The sequence below is a fragment of the Cnephaeus nilssonii genome (assembly GCF_951640355.1).
Source record: "Cnephaeus nilssonii genome assembly, chromosome: 20".
In the NCBI taxonomy this organism is placed as follows: domain Eukaryota; kingdom Metazoa; phylum Chordata; class Mammalia; order Chiroptera; family Vespertilionidae; genus Cnephaeus; species Cnephaeus nilssonii.
Window position 1 is genome coordinate 44,514,827 of NC_137091.1, and position 16,858 is coordinate 44,531,684.

General features: G+C 55.4%; 1 protein-coding gene across 1 annotated transcript in view; it reads left to right on the forward strand.

Moving 5' to 3' along the window:
* The first annotated feature begins 847 nt into the window (after nucleotides 1–847).
* The window catches only part of TRPM4 (transient receptor potential cation channel subfamily M member 4), a 45,000-nt gene continuing 28,989 nt past the window's right edge, over nucleotides 848–16,858 (forward strand). Inside the window, exons 1-9 of the mRNA XM_079759658.1 lie at nucleotides 848–979; nucleotides 1,293–1,360; nucleotides 6,389–6,563; nucleotides 7,585–7,765; nucleotides 7,944–8,107; nucleotides 9,696–9,879; nucleotides 15,407–15,468; nucleotides 15,625–15,816; nucleotides 16,110–16,209. Of these exons, the coding sequence (XP_079615784.1) occupies nucleotides 956–979; nucleotides 1,293–1,360; nucleotides 6,389–6,563; nucleotides 7,585–7,765; nucleotides 7,944–8,107; nucleotides 9,696–9,879; nucleotides 15,407–15,468; nucleotides 15,625–15,816; nucleotides 16,110–16,209 (1,150 nt within the window). The 5' untranslated portion in view covers nucleotides 848–955. The remainder of the gene's footprint in view (nucleotides 980–1,292; nucleotides 1,361–6,388; nucleotides 6,564–7,584; nucleotides 7,766–7,943; nucleotides 8,108–9,695; nucleotides 9,880–15,406; nucleotides 15,469–15,624; nucleotides 15,817–16,109; nucleotides 16,210–16,858) is intronic.

Here is a 16,858-nt window from a genome sequence, read left to right on the forward strand (position 1 = left end):
GTAATGGGCCAACTTGGGGGAGCCTGGGGCAGCCGGGGGGCCAGGAGAGATGTATTTGAGGGGTGAGGCCGCTGGGTGGAAGGATTGGGGTTAGACGATGGGGGTTTCTGGCCAGAATAGCATACTGTGCTGAGCGAGTGGATGCCAGATGCCAAGGCGGAGGCTTTAGCGAGGGGCCAAAGGAACCTGCTCCCAGCACCCCTGTGCCCATGACCTCCTGTCCCTGGAACTGAGGCCTGGGGGCAGGGGCCTGGGCCAGGCCAGGGCTATAAATACACAGGGGGCTCGGGTTACCGGAGGCCAGGCCGGCCGCAGCTGTCCCTGTCAGAGAGCTGGCGAGGGACGCGTGTGTCAGTATTTCCCACTCTGCACCCCCTCACGACGGCGCTTTGGGTCCCCACCCCTCGTCATGGGTCTTCCTCTCTCCCTCAGCCTCTCAGGGTCCCTGTCCGCGCTCCCCAGGATCCCGGCCCCCCTCACTCTTGGGCTTGCCTTTCCCTCTCACTCTGAGTGTCTGCCCCCCACCCAAGTCTTTGCCACCCACCCAGGGTCCCTGTGCCCCCTTCCTGGTCTCTGGCATTTCCTCTCTGCGTCTCTGTGCCCCCTCTCTGTGCCTCTGTCCCCCATTCTCTGGGTCTCTGTCCCCCTCTCTCTCTCTCTCTGGGTCTCTGTCCCCCTCTCTCTCTCTCTCTGGGTCTCTGTCCCCCATTCTCTGGGTCTCTGTCCCCCCCTCTCTCTCTGGGTGTCTGTGGCTCTGTCTGCGCCCCGGTCTGGCAGCTCTGTCCCGCCTCTGTCCCGCCTCGCGCGTTACGCGTCTCGGAGACGCCCCGCCTCCCGGGCTGGCCGGGCCTCGGGCCGGGCCGGGAAGTGGCAGATCCGGTTAGTTCAGGGCGGATCTGCAATCGGGGTTGGCGGAGGGAATGTGGGGAGCCGGATAGGCTGCGGCGGCGGCGGCATGGTGGGTCCGGAGAAGGAACAGGTACCGTGGCCGGGCCCCCGGGTCTGAGGGCGCAGGGAGCTGGGCGCCTGGTCTCCCGGTTCCCGGAGAGGCGGGTGCGGGAGACCCCGATTCGTGGGTCAGACGAAGAAGGGGTTTGGAGGGGCCCGGACTCGTGGGTCCTTGGAGCGGCTAGGAGGGGGCTGTGTGTGCGGGGTGGGACCCCTAAGTCTAGGGGAGGAGGGCGCTGGGGTCCCCGAGTCCTGGCCCTGGGGCAGGGCGCGGGGTGAGGGGGCGCCGTGCCCCACAGGAGTGAACTGGAGCCCCCCACCCCGCCCCTTGTCCCTGTCCCCAGAGCTGGATCCCCAAGATCTTCAAGAAGAAGACGTGCACGGCGTTCATCGTGGACCCCGCAGACCCGGGGTGAGGAGTTCGCCCTGGGGACCCGCCCGGGGCGGCCCCTGACCGCTGGCCCCGCCCACCGCGGATCCCCCCTTCCCCCCACCCCTTCCCCTACGCCGGACACTGGGGACCCTTCCAAGGGCGTTCCCGGTGGAGGGTTTGGGTCTCTGCAGACACGTCCACGCTCCTGCCTGGGGTCAGTGTTAAAGCGCCAGCACTCGGTTCTGTCTCTGTCTTCTGTGTCACTTTCTGTTTTTCTTTTTTGGCTATCTCCGTTCCTTCCTTCCATCCATCCATCCATCCATCCATCCAAGAAAGCTTCCCTCGGCACACTTTTCAGGAGCACAGACCCTGCCAGGGTTCAAATTTCGGCTGGGGACCTGTGCTGTGTGGCTTTGGGCACATTATTGCACCTCTCTGGGCCTTACCTGTCCTCTGAGCACAAAAGCAGACCCTACCCCCTAGGGCTATGGTGAGAAACGCTTGTGTTATTTCTGGAACAGTGCCCGGCCGTGGTAAGCACTGAGAAATGCCTGCAACTCCAGGGGCAGGGAGCCGGTACTGCCCGTGCAGGCCCGCAGCTTGCCTGGGTGGCGGACGCCGGGCGAGGGCGGGAGGGGGAGCCAGACGGTTTGCCACCCCTGAGCAGCTCCGGGCCGTCAGCGACCGTCTCTCACGTGGGTTTGGGCTGTCTGGTGACTGTCGAGACCGTCTTCGGGGCGTGGGAAATGTCAGCCTTCCTCGCTGAGGGTGTGTCTTGTCGTGCGCCTGTTACATGATGCAGTCTGGCTTGCCACGATGGGTCAACAAACAGCTATGCATTTATGGGGTGAGTGTCCTAAAACCTCCTGGTGGACACGAGGGCGTGGTCAAGAAAGTTGAGGAACCTCTGGTCTAGCGGGAGGAGGGTAGCGGTAAGGCAAGGAGATCCAGGTGCCAAGGGCGTGCCACCGGGTCCCGCGGGAGCTGGGGAGGAGAGGGCATCACTCCTGTCTTCGGGAGGAGGGGCCGGTGCGGTGACATCTGAAGGATGAGCTGGGGTTAGACAGGTGAAGGCGGAAAGTGATTCCAGGAGTGGGAACAGCATGTGCAAATTGCCCTCTGTGGACCACGTGATGAGGCTTGAAAATGGAGCAGAGTTCAGGGTTCAGGAGCACTGTCGGGAGCGTGGAGGCCAAAGAGGGTGGCTGGGCCAGACCTCACGGGGCCTCCGATGCCACCTCGAGGGTCAGGGACCTTGTCCTAGGTTGCTGGGAACCACGGGAGGGGCAGGGGCAGCTCTGGGTGTGGGAAGACCCTGAGGGGACCGTGTCAGGATGAATAGGAGTTCGGGAAGCCAGGGAAGAGGTTGGTCAAGGGCCCAGGTGGGAGGGGAAGAGGCCTGAGCCAGGCCAGGTCTGTGGGGACGCAGGAGGGGACACAGAGAGGAGGGTCCTGATGGATTTGGGGAGCAAGGAGAGCGGCTCCTGGACATTTGGCTTGGGGACTGAGAGACAGCGGGGTTGTCAGCACAATGAGGGACCCAGGAGGATGAGCAGGTTTGGGGGACGTTTCGGGGCTCGGTGAGAGATGTAGTGAGCTGGGGCCCAGGGGGGCTCAGGGCCTTGCAGACCTGGGTGGGGGACTGAGGGGAAGGTCTGGGACTTCCATCCAGGGTTTGAGAAGTCCTAGCTGTGGGTGGTAATGGAAACTGGACGTGGGGGAGGTGTTATGGGAGAAAGTGTAAAGCCAGGGAGGTGGCCAACGGGCCCGTTCTGTGACCTTTTCCCCCCCCCAGGGAAGCGCATTGCAAACACCTGTCTCTACTAGTAAATGCCGCATGATGAGCACGCCGCCTCGGGTCACCGGGCCTGGTACAGCCACTCCCTTTCCACCAGGCTTCCTCCCTTTAAGCGACTTGCCTGGCCCCGGGGCTTCAAGTTTGAGACGGTGTGGGGAAGCCTCGAGGTCCTGGATCTGGGGACCACCTGACACGCAAGAGGGCAGAAAGCCGCAGATGAGGGAGGAGGAGCCGGTAGGGGGGCAGGTGTGCTCTGCCAGGGGCAGGTGTCCTGGGACCCGAGCCTGTCAGCTGTGGCCAGCGCCACTTTGATCGTCAGATGAGACCTGAATAGAGGCCATTGTATTTGGGGACATGCCGTAATTGCTGATCTTATCGGGACAGTTCCCACGGCCACACCGAGAGGGAGGGAGGGTGGGAGGTGCGAGTGCAGAGGGGAGCCGGCCAGCCCTGTCCAGCGAACTTTCGGCCCTACAGCCACAGCCAGTATGCACACTGGCCACACGTGGCTCCGGACCACTCCGAGGAAATGGATTTTTAATTTTTATTTATGTATTTTTAAAACTGGAGGCCCGATGCACGAAATTCGTGCAGGAGTAGGCCTTCCATCCCCCGGCGGCCGGCACCCGCTTCCTCTGGCACCCGGGACCCGAGCTTCCTTCCCTCCCTCTGGGCACCAGCAGGCACCCAGGATTCCCTCGCAGCCCCGGCTTTGTCCGGAAGGAGGGAAGGATGGACATCTGGTCTAATTAGCATATTACGCTTTTATTATTACAGATATATTTTCATTGATTTCAGAGAGGAAAGAAGAGGGAGAGGGAGATAGAAACATCAATGATGAGTGAGAGTCATTGACCAGCTGTCTCCTGCACACCCCACACTGTGGATCGAGCCCACACCCGGGCGTGGGCCATGACCAGGAATCAAACCGTGACCTCCTGGTTCATAGGTTGATGCTCAATCACTCAGGCTGGGCTGAATTTTTAATTGTATTTCATTTTAATTTATTTGAATACTAGAGGCCCGATGCACGAAATTCGTGCAGGAGTAGGCCTTCCTTCCCCCAGCTGCCGGCACCGGCTTCATCCGGAAGGACGTCCAGTCTAATTAGCATATTATGCTTTTATTATTATAGATAGAGCTCCATGCGGCCGGGGCTTCTGCATGGACAGCTCAGGTTCTGGAACATTCCTTGGATAAGTTCTGCAGGGAAGGGCGGGTAGGAAGTAGATGGAAGGGAACAAGGGAGTCCAGGGATGAGGTTGAGATGGGTGAAAGGATGAGGGGGGTAAACTGAGGCATGCCAGGAGCCGGGAGGCAGACTCGGGAAGGAGGAAGGGTATCTCCCCCGAGGCCCTCTCTGTGCCAGGTGCGGGGCTGAGCGTATTCCGATCGCGGATCGGGTGGCCCTTCTTTTGTTGACAACTCTTCTCAAATCCACGTGCCGCCCGTGCCGTCCTCTCCATAACGTTGGTCCTGGGGCCACAGCTCACTGCCTTTGTGTAAATGCGGTCTCCCGTTCCGGAATCAAGGACCAAAGAGATTTAGATACATTTGCAGCTAATCCCCTGACTCCCCAAACCCCGGTTCCTTGCTTTCTAAAACTCTGGTGCCAGCTCCGGCCGGTGTGGCTCAGTTGGTGGAGTGTCATCCCAGGCACTGAAAGGGTGCGGGTTCGATTCCTGATCAGGGCACATGCCCGGTTGAGGGCTCGATCCCTGAGAGGAGCATGCAGGAGACAGCTGATGTCTTGCTCTCACATTGATGTTTCTCTCTCTCTCCCTCTCCCTTCCTCCCTCTCTAAAAATCAAATTAAAAACTCTTTAAGCCTGGCCGGTGTGGCTCAGTGGTTGGGCATCCATCCATGAGCCAAGAGGTCACGGTTGGATTCCCCGTCAGGGCACGTGCCTGGGTTGTGGGCCCCAGTGGTTGGTGTTTCTCTCTCTCTCTCTCTCTCCCTCTCCCTTCTTCTCTCTGTAAGGGAAATCAATAAAAACATAAAAAACACACAGCTCTGGCCAATCGCATTTAGAAAGCAAGGGCTGGCCCTAGCTGGTTTGGCTCCGTGGATAGAGCATCAGCCTGTGGACTGAAGGGTCCCGGGTTCGATTCCGGCCAAGAGCACATGCCTGGGTTGCGGGCTCGGTCCCCGGTGGGGGCGTGCAGGAGGCAGCCGCCAATCGATGATTCTCTCTCATCATGGATGTTTCTATCTCTCTCTCCCTCTTCCTTCTTCTCTGAAATCAATAAAATATATTTTAAAAAAAGAAAAAGAAAGCAAGGGCTACTTGTATGTCTGTTTAGGGCGAAAAGTGTCATATGTGAAGCACTTGCTGCAAAGAGAAACAAGCCACAAAGACCATTACAGTGAGAACCAAGTAAAGGAGCCATTGCCAGCCCACATTTCAGAGCCTGAAGCGGCTTCTCTGTGTTAAAGAGAAAGCGGTGCGAAGGGCTAGGTGTGATATGCTAGCCCCGGTCCAGCCTCTCTCCTCGGTGGCCGTCGGGACTGAAAAAGGAATGACGTCCTCCCGGTGTTTGTCATTCGAGGTTATTTAAAGCTCTGCGTGGAGTTCGTGCAGCGCCCGGTATGTCGCCCTCATTCCCGGGAACAGTGCCTTACGCCGCGGGCGCCTCTTAGTTCTGCGAACCGGGCTGTGTTGTTATTGTCTTTTCATTTGAGGGGGACATTTATTTGTTTGTTTGTTTATATTTTTATTGATTTCAGAGAGGAAGGGAGAGGGAGAGAGAGATAGAAACATCAATGATGAGAGAGAATCATGGATCGGCTGCCTCCTGCACGCCCCACACTGGGGATCGAGCCTGCAACCCAGGCATGTGCCCTTGGCCGGAATCGAACCCGGGACCCTTCAGTCCGCAGGCCGACGCTCTGTCCACTGAGCCACACCAGCCGGGGCGTGAGGGGAAATTTAGCTCAGAGAAGTGAAGCCACTTGCCCAAAGTCACACAGCTGCCTCGGCCTCCAGCGCGGGCGTGCTCTCTGAATCTCTCTGGATGGTTCCTTTCCGTGGTGAACATGGTCCCTGTGGATGGGGGCAGCCAGGACCACCGCTCCTCCTGGGGGGCAGGCGGCTGTCTCTCTCCCGCCCAGCGTCCTCCTCCGGCTGCGGCGCCAGGAAGGGGCAGGGCCAGGGTCAGCGGGACGGTGACGGCCTCTGGGGCTCGGGCAGACGTATGGACACTTCTCCAAGATGCTCGGGGCTGGGGGACACCTCTGGGGTTCACACTCCCCCTTCTCCCCCCTTCAGGGGGACCTTGTGCCAGTGTGGGCGCCCCCGGAGTGCCCACCTGTCCGTGGCGGTGGAGGATGCGTTCGGGGCGGCCGTGGTGACCGTGTGGGACCGTGACTTACACACCACGGAGAAGCCCACCGACGCCTACGGGGACCTGGACTTCCTGGGCGCCGGCCGCAAGGCCAGCAACGTGAGGCCTGCATGCTGGGCAGGGCCGGGCGGCCAGCGGGCGGCGTGCTCGGGGCTCTCAGGGCTGGGGCCTGGGGCGCCCAGCTGAACACGGTGTCTCCCCATTTGCCCACCCCTGTCTTCACCGCTCTCTGGGTCTGTATTCCCCCCCCCCTTTCTGGGACTGCGTCCCCCACTCGCTGGGTCTGTGTCCCCCCCGCTCTGGGTCTGTGTCCCCCCCCCTCTGGGTCTGTGTCCCCCCTCTCTGGGACTGTGTCCCCCCTCTCTGGGTCTGTGTCCCGCCCTCTCTGGGTCTGTGTCCCCCCCCCTCTGGGTCTGTGTCCCCCTCCTCTGGGTCTGTGTCCCCCCCTCTCTGGGTCTGTGTCCCCCCCTCTCTGGGTCTGTGTCCCCCCCTCTCTGGGTGTATGTCCCCCCCTCTCTGGGTGTATGTCCCCCCCTCTCTGGGTCTGTGTCCCCCCCTCTCTGGGTGTATGTCCCCCCCTCTCTGGGTCTGTGTCCCCCCTCTCTGGGTCTGTGTCCCCCCCTCTCTGGGTCTGTGTCCCCCCCCCTCTGGGTCTGTGTCCCCCCCTCTCTGGGTCTGTGTCCCCCCCTCTCTGGGTCTGTGTCCCCCCCCCTCTGGGTCTGTGTCCCCCCCTCTCTGGGTCTGTGTCCCCCCCTCTCTGGGTCTGTGTCCCCCCCTCTCTGGGTGTATGTCCCCCCCTCTCTGGGTCTGTGTCCCCCCCCTCTGGGTCTGGGTCCCCCTCTCTGGGTCTGTGTTCCCCCTCTCTGGGTCTGTGTCCCCCCCTCTCTGGGTCTGTGTCCCCCCCTCTCTGGGTCTGTGTCCCCCCCTCTCTGGGTCTGTGTCCCCCCCCTCTGGGTCTGTGTCCCCCCCTCTCTGGGTCTGTGTCCCCCCCTCTCTGGGTCTGTGTCCCCCCTCTCTGGGTGTCTGTCCTCCCTCCGGGTCTCTGTCATCCTCTCTCTGGTTCTCTGTTTCCTTCATGGTCTCTGTGCCCTCCCGTGTCCCCCCTCCCATGTGTCCACAGTTCCTCCGACTCTCTGACCGCACGGATCCGGCTACAGTTTATAATCTGGTCACGCGCACATGGGGCTTCCGGGCCCCGAACCTGGTGGTGTCAGTGTTGGGGGGGTCGGGGGGCCCCATCCTCCAGACCTGGCTGCAGGACCTGCTGCGCAGCGGGCTGGTGCGGGCCGCGCAGAGCACAGGTGACTGAGGGGTGGGGGGCTCTGCCTCCTGGGCCGGGGCTGGCTGCTGTCTCCCCCACTTCTCTGGGATGTGCCTGCCCTCCCTGTGTGTGGGTTTTGTCTCACACTCTGTTCTCTCTCTCTGTCTGTATGCACTGTGTGTTGCTGGACCTCACCATCATCACCCTGTGTCTGTTAGGGGCCTGGATCGTCACCGGGGGGCTGCACACGGGCATCGGCCGGCACGTCGGTGTAGCTGTGCGGGACCACCAGACAGCCAGCACCGGGGGCACCAAGGTGGTGGCCATGGGCGTGGCCCCCTGGGGCGTGGTTCGCAATAGAGAGGCCCTCACCAACCCCAAGGTAGGACCAGGGTCTTGGAAAAGGAGGGGCTGGGGCCTGGACTCCTGGGTCTGAGGGAGGAGGGGGTGGGGGCCTGGCCTCCTGGGTCTGAGGGAGGAGGGACTGGGGGCCTGGATCCCTGGGTCTGAGGAAGGAGGGGCTGGGGGCCTGGACTCCTGGGTCTGAGGGAGGAGGGACTGGGGGCCTGGACTCCTGGGTCTGAGGGAGGAGGGGCTGTGGGCCTGGACTCCTGGGTCTGAAGGAGGAGGGGCTGTGGGCCTGGACTCCTGGGTCTGAGGGAGGAGGGGCTGGGGGCCTGGACTCCTGGGTCTGAGGGAGGAGGGGCTGTGGGCCTGGACTCCTGGGTCTGAGGGAGGAGGGGCTGGGGGCCTGGACTCCTGGGTCTGAGGGAGGAGGGGCTGTGGGCCTGGACTCCTGGGTCTGAGGGAGGAGGGGCTGGGGGCCGGGACTCCTGGGTCTGAGGGAGGAGGGGCTGGGGGCCTGGACTCCTGGGTCTGAGGGAGGAGGGCTGGGGGCCTGGACTCCTGGGTCTGAGGGAGGAGGGGCTGGGGGCCTGGATCCCTGGGTCTGAGGGAGGAGGGCTGGGGGCCTGGACTCCTGGGTCTGAGGGAGGAGGGGCTGGGGGCCTGGACTCCTGGGTCTGAGGGAGGAGGGGCTGGGGGCCTGGATCCCTGGGTCTGAGGGAGGAGGGCTGGGGGCCTGGACTCCTGGGTCTGAGGGAGGAGGGGCTGGGGGCCTGCATCCCTGGGTCTGAAGGAGGAGGGGCTGGGGGTCTGAGGGAGGAGGGGCTGGGGGCCTGGACTCCTGGGTCTGAAGGAGGAGGAGCTGGGGGTCTGAGGGAGGAGGGGCTGGGGGCCTGGACCCCTGGGTCTGAGGGAGGAGGGCTGGGGGCCTGGATTCCTGGGTCTGAGGGAGGAGGGGCTGGGGGCCTGGACTCCTGGGTCTGAGGGAGGAGGGGCTGGGGGCCTGGACTCCTGGGTCTGAGGGAGGAGGGGCTGGGGGCCTGGATCCCTGGGTCTGAGGGAGGAGGGGCTGGGGGCCTGGACTCCTGGGTCTGAGGGAGGAGGGGCTGGGGGCCTGCATCCCTGGGTCTGAAGGAGGAGGGGCTGGGGGTCTGAGGGAGGAGGGGCTGGGGGCCTGGACTCCTGGGTCTGAAGGAGGAGGAGCTGGGGGTCTGAGGGAGGAGGGGCTGGGGGCCTGCATCCCTGGGTCTGAAGGAGGAGGGGCTGGGGGTCTGAGGGAGGAGGGGCTGGGGGCCTGGACCCTGGGTCTGAGGGAGGAGGGGCTGGGGGTCTGAGGGAGGAGGGGCTGGGGGCCTGGACCCTGGGTCTGAAGGAGGAGGGGCTGGGGGTCTGAGGGAGGAGGGGCTGGGGGTCTGAAGGAGGAGGGGCTGGGAGTCTGAAGGAGGAGGGGCTGGGGGTCTGAGGGAGGAGGGGCTGGGGGTCTGAAGGAGGAGGGGCTGGGGGTCTGAAGGAGGAGGGGCTGGGGGTCTGAAGGAGGAGGGGATGGGGGTCTGAGGGAGGAGGGGCTGGGCCTGGACCCCTGGCCCTGATGGAGAGACTCCCCGGTTTGTTCCCTCATCCCCCAGGGCTCGTTCCCTGCGAGCTACCGGTGGCGCGGTGACCCCCAGGACGGGGTGCAGTTCCCGCTGGACTACAACTACTCGGCCTTCCTCCTGGTGGACGATGGCACCCACGGCCGCCTGGGCGGCGAGAACCGCTTCCGCCTGCGCTTCGAGTCCTACATCGCCCAGCAGAAGACGGGCGTGGGCGGTGAGTGGCCGCTCCCCCGGCGACCCGGGTCCCAGGCTCAGGACCCCAGCCGTCTGGTCTGGTCAAATGTGGGGTTTGGGGCGCGGAGGAGTCTTCTGTGGTGAAGGCCTTCCCGCCATTTGCTGTTTTTTTAAAAAAATCTTCATCTGAAATCGGAAATGCACAGCAGTGGACAGCTCACTGAATTTTTTAAATTAAATTTATTTATTTTTTAAAAATATTTTTTTTTATTGAGTTCAAACCGGAATGGAGAGGGAGAGAGAGAGAGAAACATCAATGATGAGAAAGAATCATTGATCGGCTGCTTCCTGCACACCCCACACTGGGGATGGAGCCCGCAACCTGGGCATGTGCCCTCGCCAGGAACCGAACCACGACCTCCTGGTTCATAGGTCGATGCTCAACCACTGAGCCATGCCGGCTGGGTTGAATTTTTAAAAATAAAGTAACTTTTCTTACGCCACCAGCACCCTAGCTCAAGAAGCAATATTAGCAGCCCAGAAGCCTTGTCCTGCCAGCACCCAGGGCCGTCTTATCCTGCTTCTAACCTCGCAGAGCAGTTCTGACCTGTGTGTGTGCTTCACTACCCCCTGTACCTTTTAGAGCCTGGCTTCTTATGTCCCACATCATTTCTGGGAGCTTCATCCGTGTCATTGCCTGAGTTGTGGTTTGGAAATAACCCATGAGTAAAAGAAAAAAAAAAATGTTTTGAATATATGAAATGCCATTGCTTTTGAGATGCAGCTAATGCAATACTTAGAGGAAAATTTGTAGATTTAAATGCATAATATCTGAAAGAAGAAGAAAGGCTGAAAATGGTTGATTTAAGCCTCCAGTTTAAAAAACTTTAGAGCCCTGGTGTGGCTCAGTAGGTTAGGCACCCTCCCCTGCACCAAAAGATTTGATTCCCGGTCAGGGCACTTGTCCGGGTTTCCGGCTCGATCTCTGGTAGGGGGTGTGCAGGAGGCAGCGGATCGGTGTTCTGCTCTCACATCAGTGTTTCTCTCTCCCCATCTCCCTTCCTCTCTCTCTAAAAATCAGTAAAAATAAAAAATAGCCCTAAACGGTTTGGCTCAGTGGACAGAGGGTCAGCCTGTGGACTGAAAGGTCCCAGGTTCGATTCCGGTCAAGGGCATGTACCTTGGTTGCAGGCACATCCCCAATGGAAGGTGTGCAGGAGGCAGCTGATCAATGTTCCTCTCTCATCGAAGTTTCTAACTCTCTATTCCTCTCCCTTCCTCTCTGTAAAAAAAATCAATAAAATATATTTAAAAATAAATAAATAAAAAATAAAAAAGGAACCCTAGAAACAAAACAACAAATCAAATCTAGGGAAAGTAGAAGCAAGAAAATAAAACAGAAGGGCAGAAATGGATGAACTAGATACATGTATAGTGAAGAACATCAACTAAAACAAAAGGTGTATTTTTTTTTTTTTGCAAAAATTTCTACTTAATTATTAAACTTTACTTAGCTTTCTGGCTACATTAATCTTATTTTTTAAAATATATTTTTATTGATTTCAGAAAGGAAGAGAGAGGGAGAGAGATAGAAACATCAGTGATGAGAGAGAATCATTGATCAACTGCCTCCTGCACATCCCACACTGGGGATTGAGACTGCAATCTGGGCATGTGCCTTGACCGGAATCAAACCTGGGACCCTTCAGTCCTTAAGCTGACGCTCTTATCCACTGAGTCAAACCAGTTAGGACTAACCTTATTTTTAAAAATAATCATACTGTAAAAGTTATTTTTTGGGGTGTGCAGTTCTATGATTATAGATTCACTAGAGGCCCAATGCATGAAGATTCGTGCAAGAATGGGCCTTCCTTTCCCTGGCTGCTGGCACCGCCTTCGCTCTGTCTGGAGCTGCCTTTCTGCCTTCCCACACTGTCCAGAGGCCCCGAGTGGCTGGCGGGGCGGGGCGGGGGGGTGGCCCTAGGCACCTGCATATGCAAATTAACCCACCATCTTTCTTGGGTTAATTTGCATACCCACTCCTGATTGGCTGGTGGGCGACACGAAGGTATGGTCAATTTGCATCTTACTCTTTTATTAGTGTAGATGTGACCATTTCCACAATCAGGACACAGTATGGTTCTCTTACCTTGAAGGCATCCATTTCTTTTGTACCCCAGCCCCTAGCAACCACTGATCTCTTCGCCATCGCTCTCATTTTCTCTTTTCAAGAAGGCCATATAAATGGAATAATAAAACACATAACCTTTTGAAACTGGCTTTTCACACAACATAATATGCTATGGCAGTTTTAACATGTGCCCTTTGGAACAAATCAGATCATCCCAAGGTATATAAAGAAACAGTTAATTATCTTCCCTACCTAGCTCCAACCCCTCTATTGGGGTAATTAGTCTTACACAATTTAGACTTTATCCTTTTATACCTTTATCTCTGCTTATAAAATTCTATACAATTATATTTCCACCTATATGGTGTTTCTTTCTTATACTCTACATATACATATTACACTTCCTTATGGCCATCCCTTTAGGTCCACAGCTTCTTCACCTTGCTTCCCCTTCTAATAAGTAGTTGTATGATTCCTTAATTGTGGGCGTATCATCTGTTGTTTATGTTTCTGAGTTGATGGATACTTAATGCTTTACCAGTGCTTGGCCCTAGAAGCAATGCTGAATAAGTATCTGTGTGGACATGCAGAATTACATACAGATGTTTTAAATTCTATACAGTAGATTCCCCAAGCGATATTGCTAAGGGTGCATATTAATAGGTAGACTAGATAATTTTTCTAAAAACTTGTAGCAATTTTCACTCCCATCAAGAATGTGTGTGAAGGAAGGAAGGAAGGAAGGGAGGAAGGAATAAAGGAAGGAAGGAAAAAAAAAAAAAGAATGTGTGAGAATGTCCTTTTCCATTCAGTCTCAACCAGCTCTGGATATTCTTTTTTTTTTTTAATCTTTTTTTTTTTAAAATATATTTTATTGATTTTTTACAGAGAGGAAGAGAGAGGGATAGAGAGTTAGAAACATCGATGAGAGAGAAACATCGATCAGCTGCCTCTTGCACACCCCCTACTGGGAATGTGCCCACAACCAAGGTACATGCCCTTGACTGGAATCGAACCTGGGACCCTTGAGTCCACAGGCCGACGCTCTATCCACTGAGCCAAACCAGTTTCGGCTAGCTCTGGATATTCTTGCTTTAATTATTTTTTTTTCCAATTTGATGGGTAAAAAGTAACATCTCACTTTTAATTTGATTTTTTTAATTAATCTGATAATATTAAGAGATACAAACATATTTTGTTGGCCAATCAGATTTCCTCAGTTATGAATTGCCTATTCATATTCTGTGTACATTTTTGTTGTTGTTGTTGCCAATCCTCATCCAAGGATATTTTTCTCATTAATTTTTATTTATTTATTTATTTTATTTATTTTTTAAAAAATACATTTTGTTGATTTTTTACAGAGAGGAAGGGAGAGCGATAGAGAGTTAGAAACATTGATCAGCTGCCTCCTGCACACCCCCTACTGGGGATGTGCCCGCAACCCAGGTACATGCCCTTGACTGGAATCGAACCTGGGACCCTTCAGTTCGCAGACCGACGCTCTATCCACTGAGCCAAACTGGTCAGGACTCCCATTAATTTTTAGAGAGAGTGGAAGGGAGGGAGTGGGAGGAGAGAGAGAGAAACATCAATGTGAGAGAGACACAGCTATTGGTTGCCTCCTGCATGCGCTCCTACCTGATTGAACCTGCAACCCAGGTACGTGCCCTTGACCAGGAATCGAACCGTGACCCTTCGGTGCGCAGGCTGATGTTCTAACCAATGAGCAACACCAGCCAGTATATTTTAAAATTGTGTTTTTTCTTTCTTGCCTTTTTAAAAAATATGTATTTTTTATTAATTTCAGAGAGGAAGGAAGAGGGAGAGAGAGAGGTAGAAACATCAATGATGAGAGAGAATTGCCTGCATCCTGGGCATGTGCCCTTGACCGGAATCGAACCTGGGACCCTTTAGTCCGAAGGTCAACGCTCTATACACTGAGCCAAACTGGCGAGGGCTCTTTCTTGTCTTTTTATAGGCATTCTTTGTATCTTGTCAATAGTAACTCTGACTATTAGATGTATTGTAAACTTTAAAAAAAAATACTTTTTTTATTGATTTCAGAAAGGAAAGGAGAGGGAGGGAGAGAGAAACATCAGTGATGAGAAAGAATCATTGATCGACTGCCTCCTGCACCCCCCCTACTGGGGATCCAGCCTGCAACCCGGGCATGTGCAGTGACCAGGAATTGAACCATGACCTCCTGGTTCATAGGGCTCAAAAATTTCTTAACTGACATTTATTCTTCCATGTGAATTTTAAAATTATCGTATTCCATTAAAAAAACAAAACAAAAAGGAGCCTGGCTGGTGTGGCTCAGCAGTTGAACATCGACCCAGGAACCAAGAGATCACCGGTTCGATTCTAGGTCAGGGCACATGCCCAGGTTTCGGGCTTGATCCCCAGTGGGGACTATGCAGGAGGCTGCCAATCAATAGCTTCCTCTCTCATTGATGTTTCTATCGCTCTATCCCTCTCACTTCCTCTCTCTCTAAAAAATCAATAAAAAATATATTAAAGAATAAAATAAAGGAAAACACTTCCAAATTCCTCTTATCCTCCTCTTTCCCCAAACTGCATTTAATTCATTTGTTACTTTGTGACAGGTTAACATGGCATTCATTTTTTCATTTATTCAGGCCTTGTCCTTAAATAATGTTTGTCAATTTCTTCATAAAGATCTAGTATCTTTCTGGATGGATTAATTCCCAGGTATTCTATACTTTTAAAAAAAATCAAAACGTGAATAAGATACATGTTTTGAGAAAAGTTTTTGATTTTTATTTATTTCTCACATCAATTCTCTTACCAAATTCTCTTATTAATATTTACTTATTTTGAGGGGAGTCTCTATAACTGTCTGAGACTATAAATCATATTTTCTCCAAATAAATTCCTTGTCTCTTCCAGCTTAAAAAAATACCATTTTCATTATTTTATTTTTTGACACTATTATGCCCGGATGAGTGTGAATAATAAGAATTCAGTCTCATTTCTTACTTTAATGGGAACAGACTCAGTGGAATACTATCTTGTATGACTTTAATATGTGGCTTTGGTATATATCTTTGTTATGTTTGGATAGTCGGTTCATTTCCTTATTTCCTTCATTTTCTCTTTGAACCTTCATCTTCTCCTGGCTCCTGGGGGGTTCAGCAACCACAGAATTGCTGCTAACAAACACCCGCCTCTCTCAGGAAGCCAGGAGTCCAGGCCCCCAGCCCCTCCTTCCCTGGGAAGCTGAGCATTACTGTCTTCAAAATCTGGCCCCTCCCAGCGTGCTCAAAGACAGGACAATTCCCATGAGCCTCGGGACAGAGGATTAGGCAGAAGCCAACCTTTGCCCCAGGGACTCCTGGCAAATGTGGTTCTCCACCATCCCTGGCAAAGACTGATGGAGGTGACCACACCCCTGGCTCTCTGCTCTCCCCAGGGACTGGAATTGACATCCCGGTCCTCCTTCTCCTGATTGATGGGAACGAGAAGATGTTGAAGGTACAGTCAAGAGCCCGGACACCTGGGTCTAAGGGGCTGGGAGCGCGGGCCCTGGGTTTCAGGGGAGGAGGGAGCGGGGGACTGTACTTCAGGTGGGGTGAATCCCTTCCTTCCCTGACCTAACACCCACCCCCCCCCCCCACCTTTATCTTGTAGCGGATAGAGAACGCCACCCAGGCTCAGCTCCCCTGCCTCCTGGTGGCCGGGTCTGGGGGAGCTGCGGACTGCCTGGCGGAGATCCTGGAAGACACTCTGGCTCCAGCGAGTGGAGGGGGCAGGCGAGGGGATGCCCGAGATCGGATTCGGCGTTTCTTCCCCAAAGGGGACCCCGAAGTCCTGCAGGCCCAGGTATGACATTGAGGGCCGGACTCTGGCTCCTGAGGTGGAAGGGAGCTGGGCTCCTGGGACTGGAGAGAAGAGGGTGCTTGCTGAGGGCTCGGAGTCTTGGATCCAAGGGAAGAGGGTAATAGGGACCCAGACTGGTGGATTGGAGGGAGGAGAGGCCTGGGGGCCTGGACTCCCGGGTTCGGGGAGTAGAGGGTGCTGGGCACCTACAATACCAGGTCCTGACGGCCTCCTGTGTCTCTGTGGCCAGGGCCCCGGGGGAGTGGGCTGGCGATGCGGAATTTGGTGTTCTGCAGGTGGAGCGGATCATGACCCGGAAGGAGCTGCTGACAGTCTATTCGTCTGAGGATGGCCCTGAGGAATTCGAGACCATTGTTTTGAGGGCTCTTGTCAAGGGTAAGACTTGGACCCTTAAATTGTCCCACCTTCTCAGCTCAACTTTGGACGATTTTCCTGGCCTGGCTGTTTGTTCATTCTCTCTCATCTAAGGCCATGCCCCCTTCACCTCTTTCTTTTCATCATTCCCCTTTGCACTGTTTTTTGAGGCTTTGCATGATGCTTTTGAACCGTTTCCCAAGATACTTTCTTTATATTCCAACACTGCTTTCTTCCTGTTGGATCCATTTATCCAGCCTTTCATCTTTTATTCATCCATCCATCTATCCATCCATCCATCCATCCATCCATCCATCCATCCTTCCATCCATCCATCCATTTACCCATCCACTCATTCATCCACTCATCCATCCATCCATCCATCCATCCATCCATCCATCCATCCATCCATCCACCCATCCACTCACCCTTCCTTCCTCTTCTACGTGCCTCCAGTATGTTCAAGCACTGCAGGGTGGGGAGTCAGAGATGGACCAGAGCACTGCCTCCCAGTGAGGAACTCCTGACATTTCACTGGAGGAATGAAGGATGAAAGCCAAGGTCAGGAGCATAATGGCACCTGGTGGAAGCCGAGGACAGGGCTCGTGTATTCATTCGACAAGCATCACCCTGGGCTCCAGAGGTGATAGCAGATCCACATCCTGCTCTC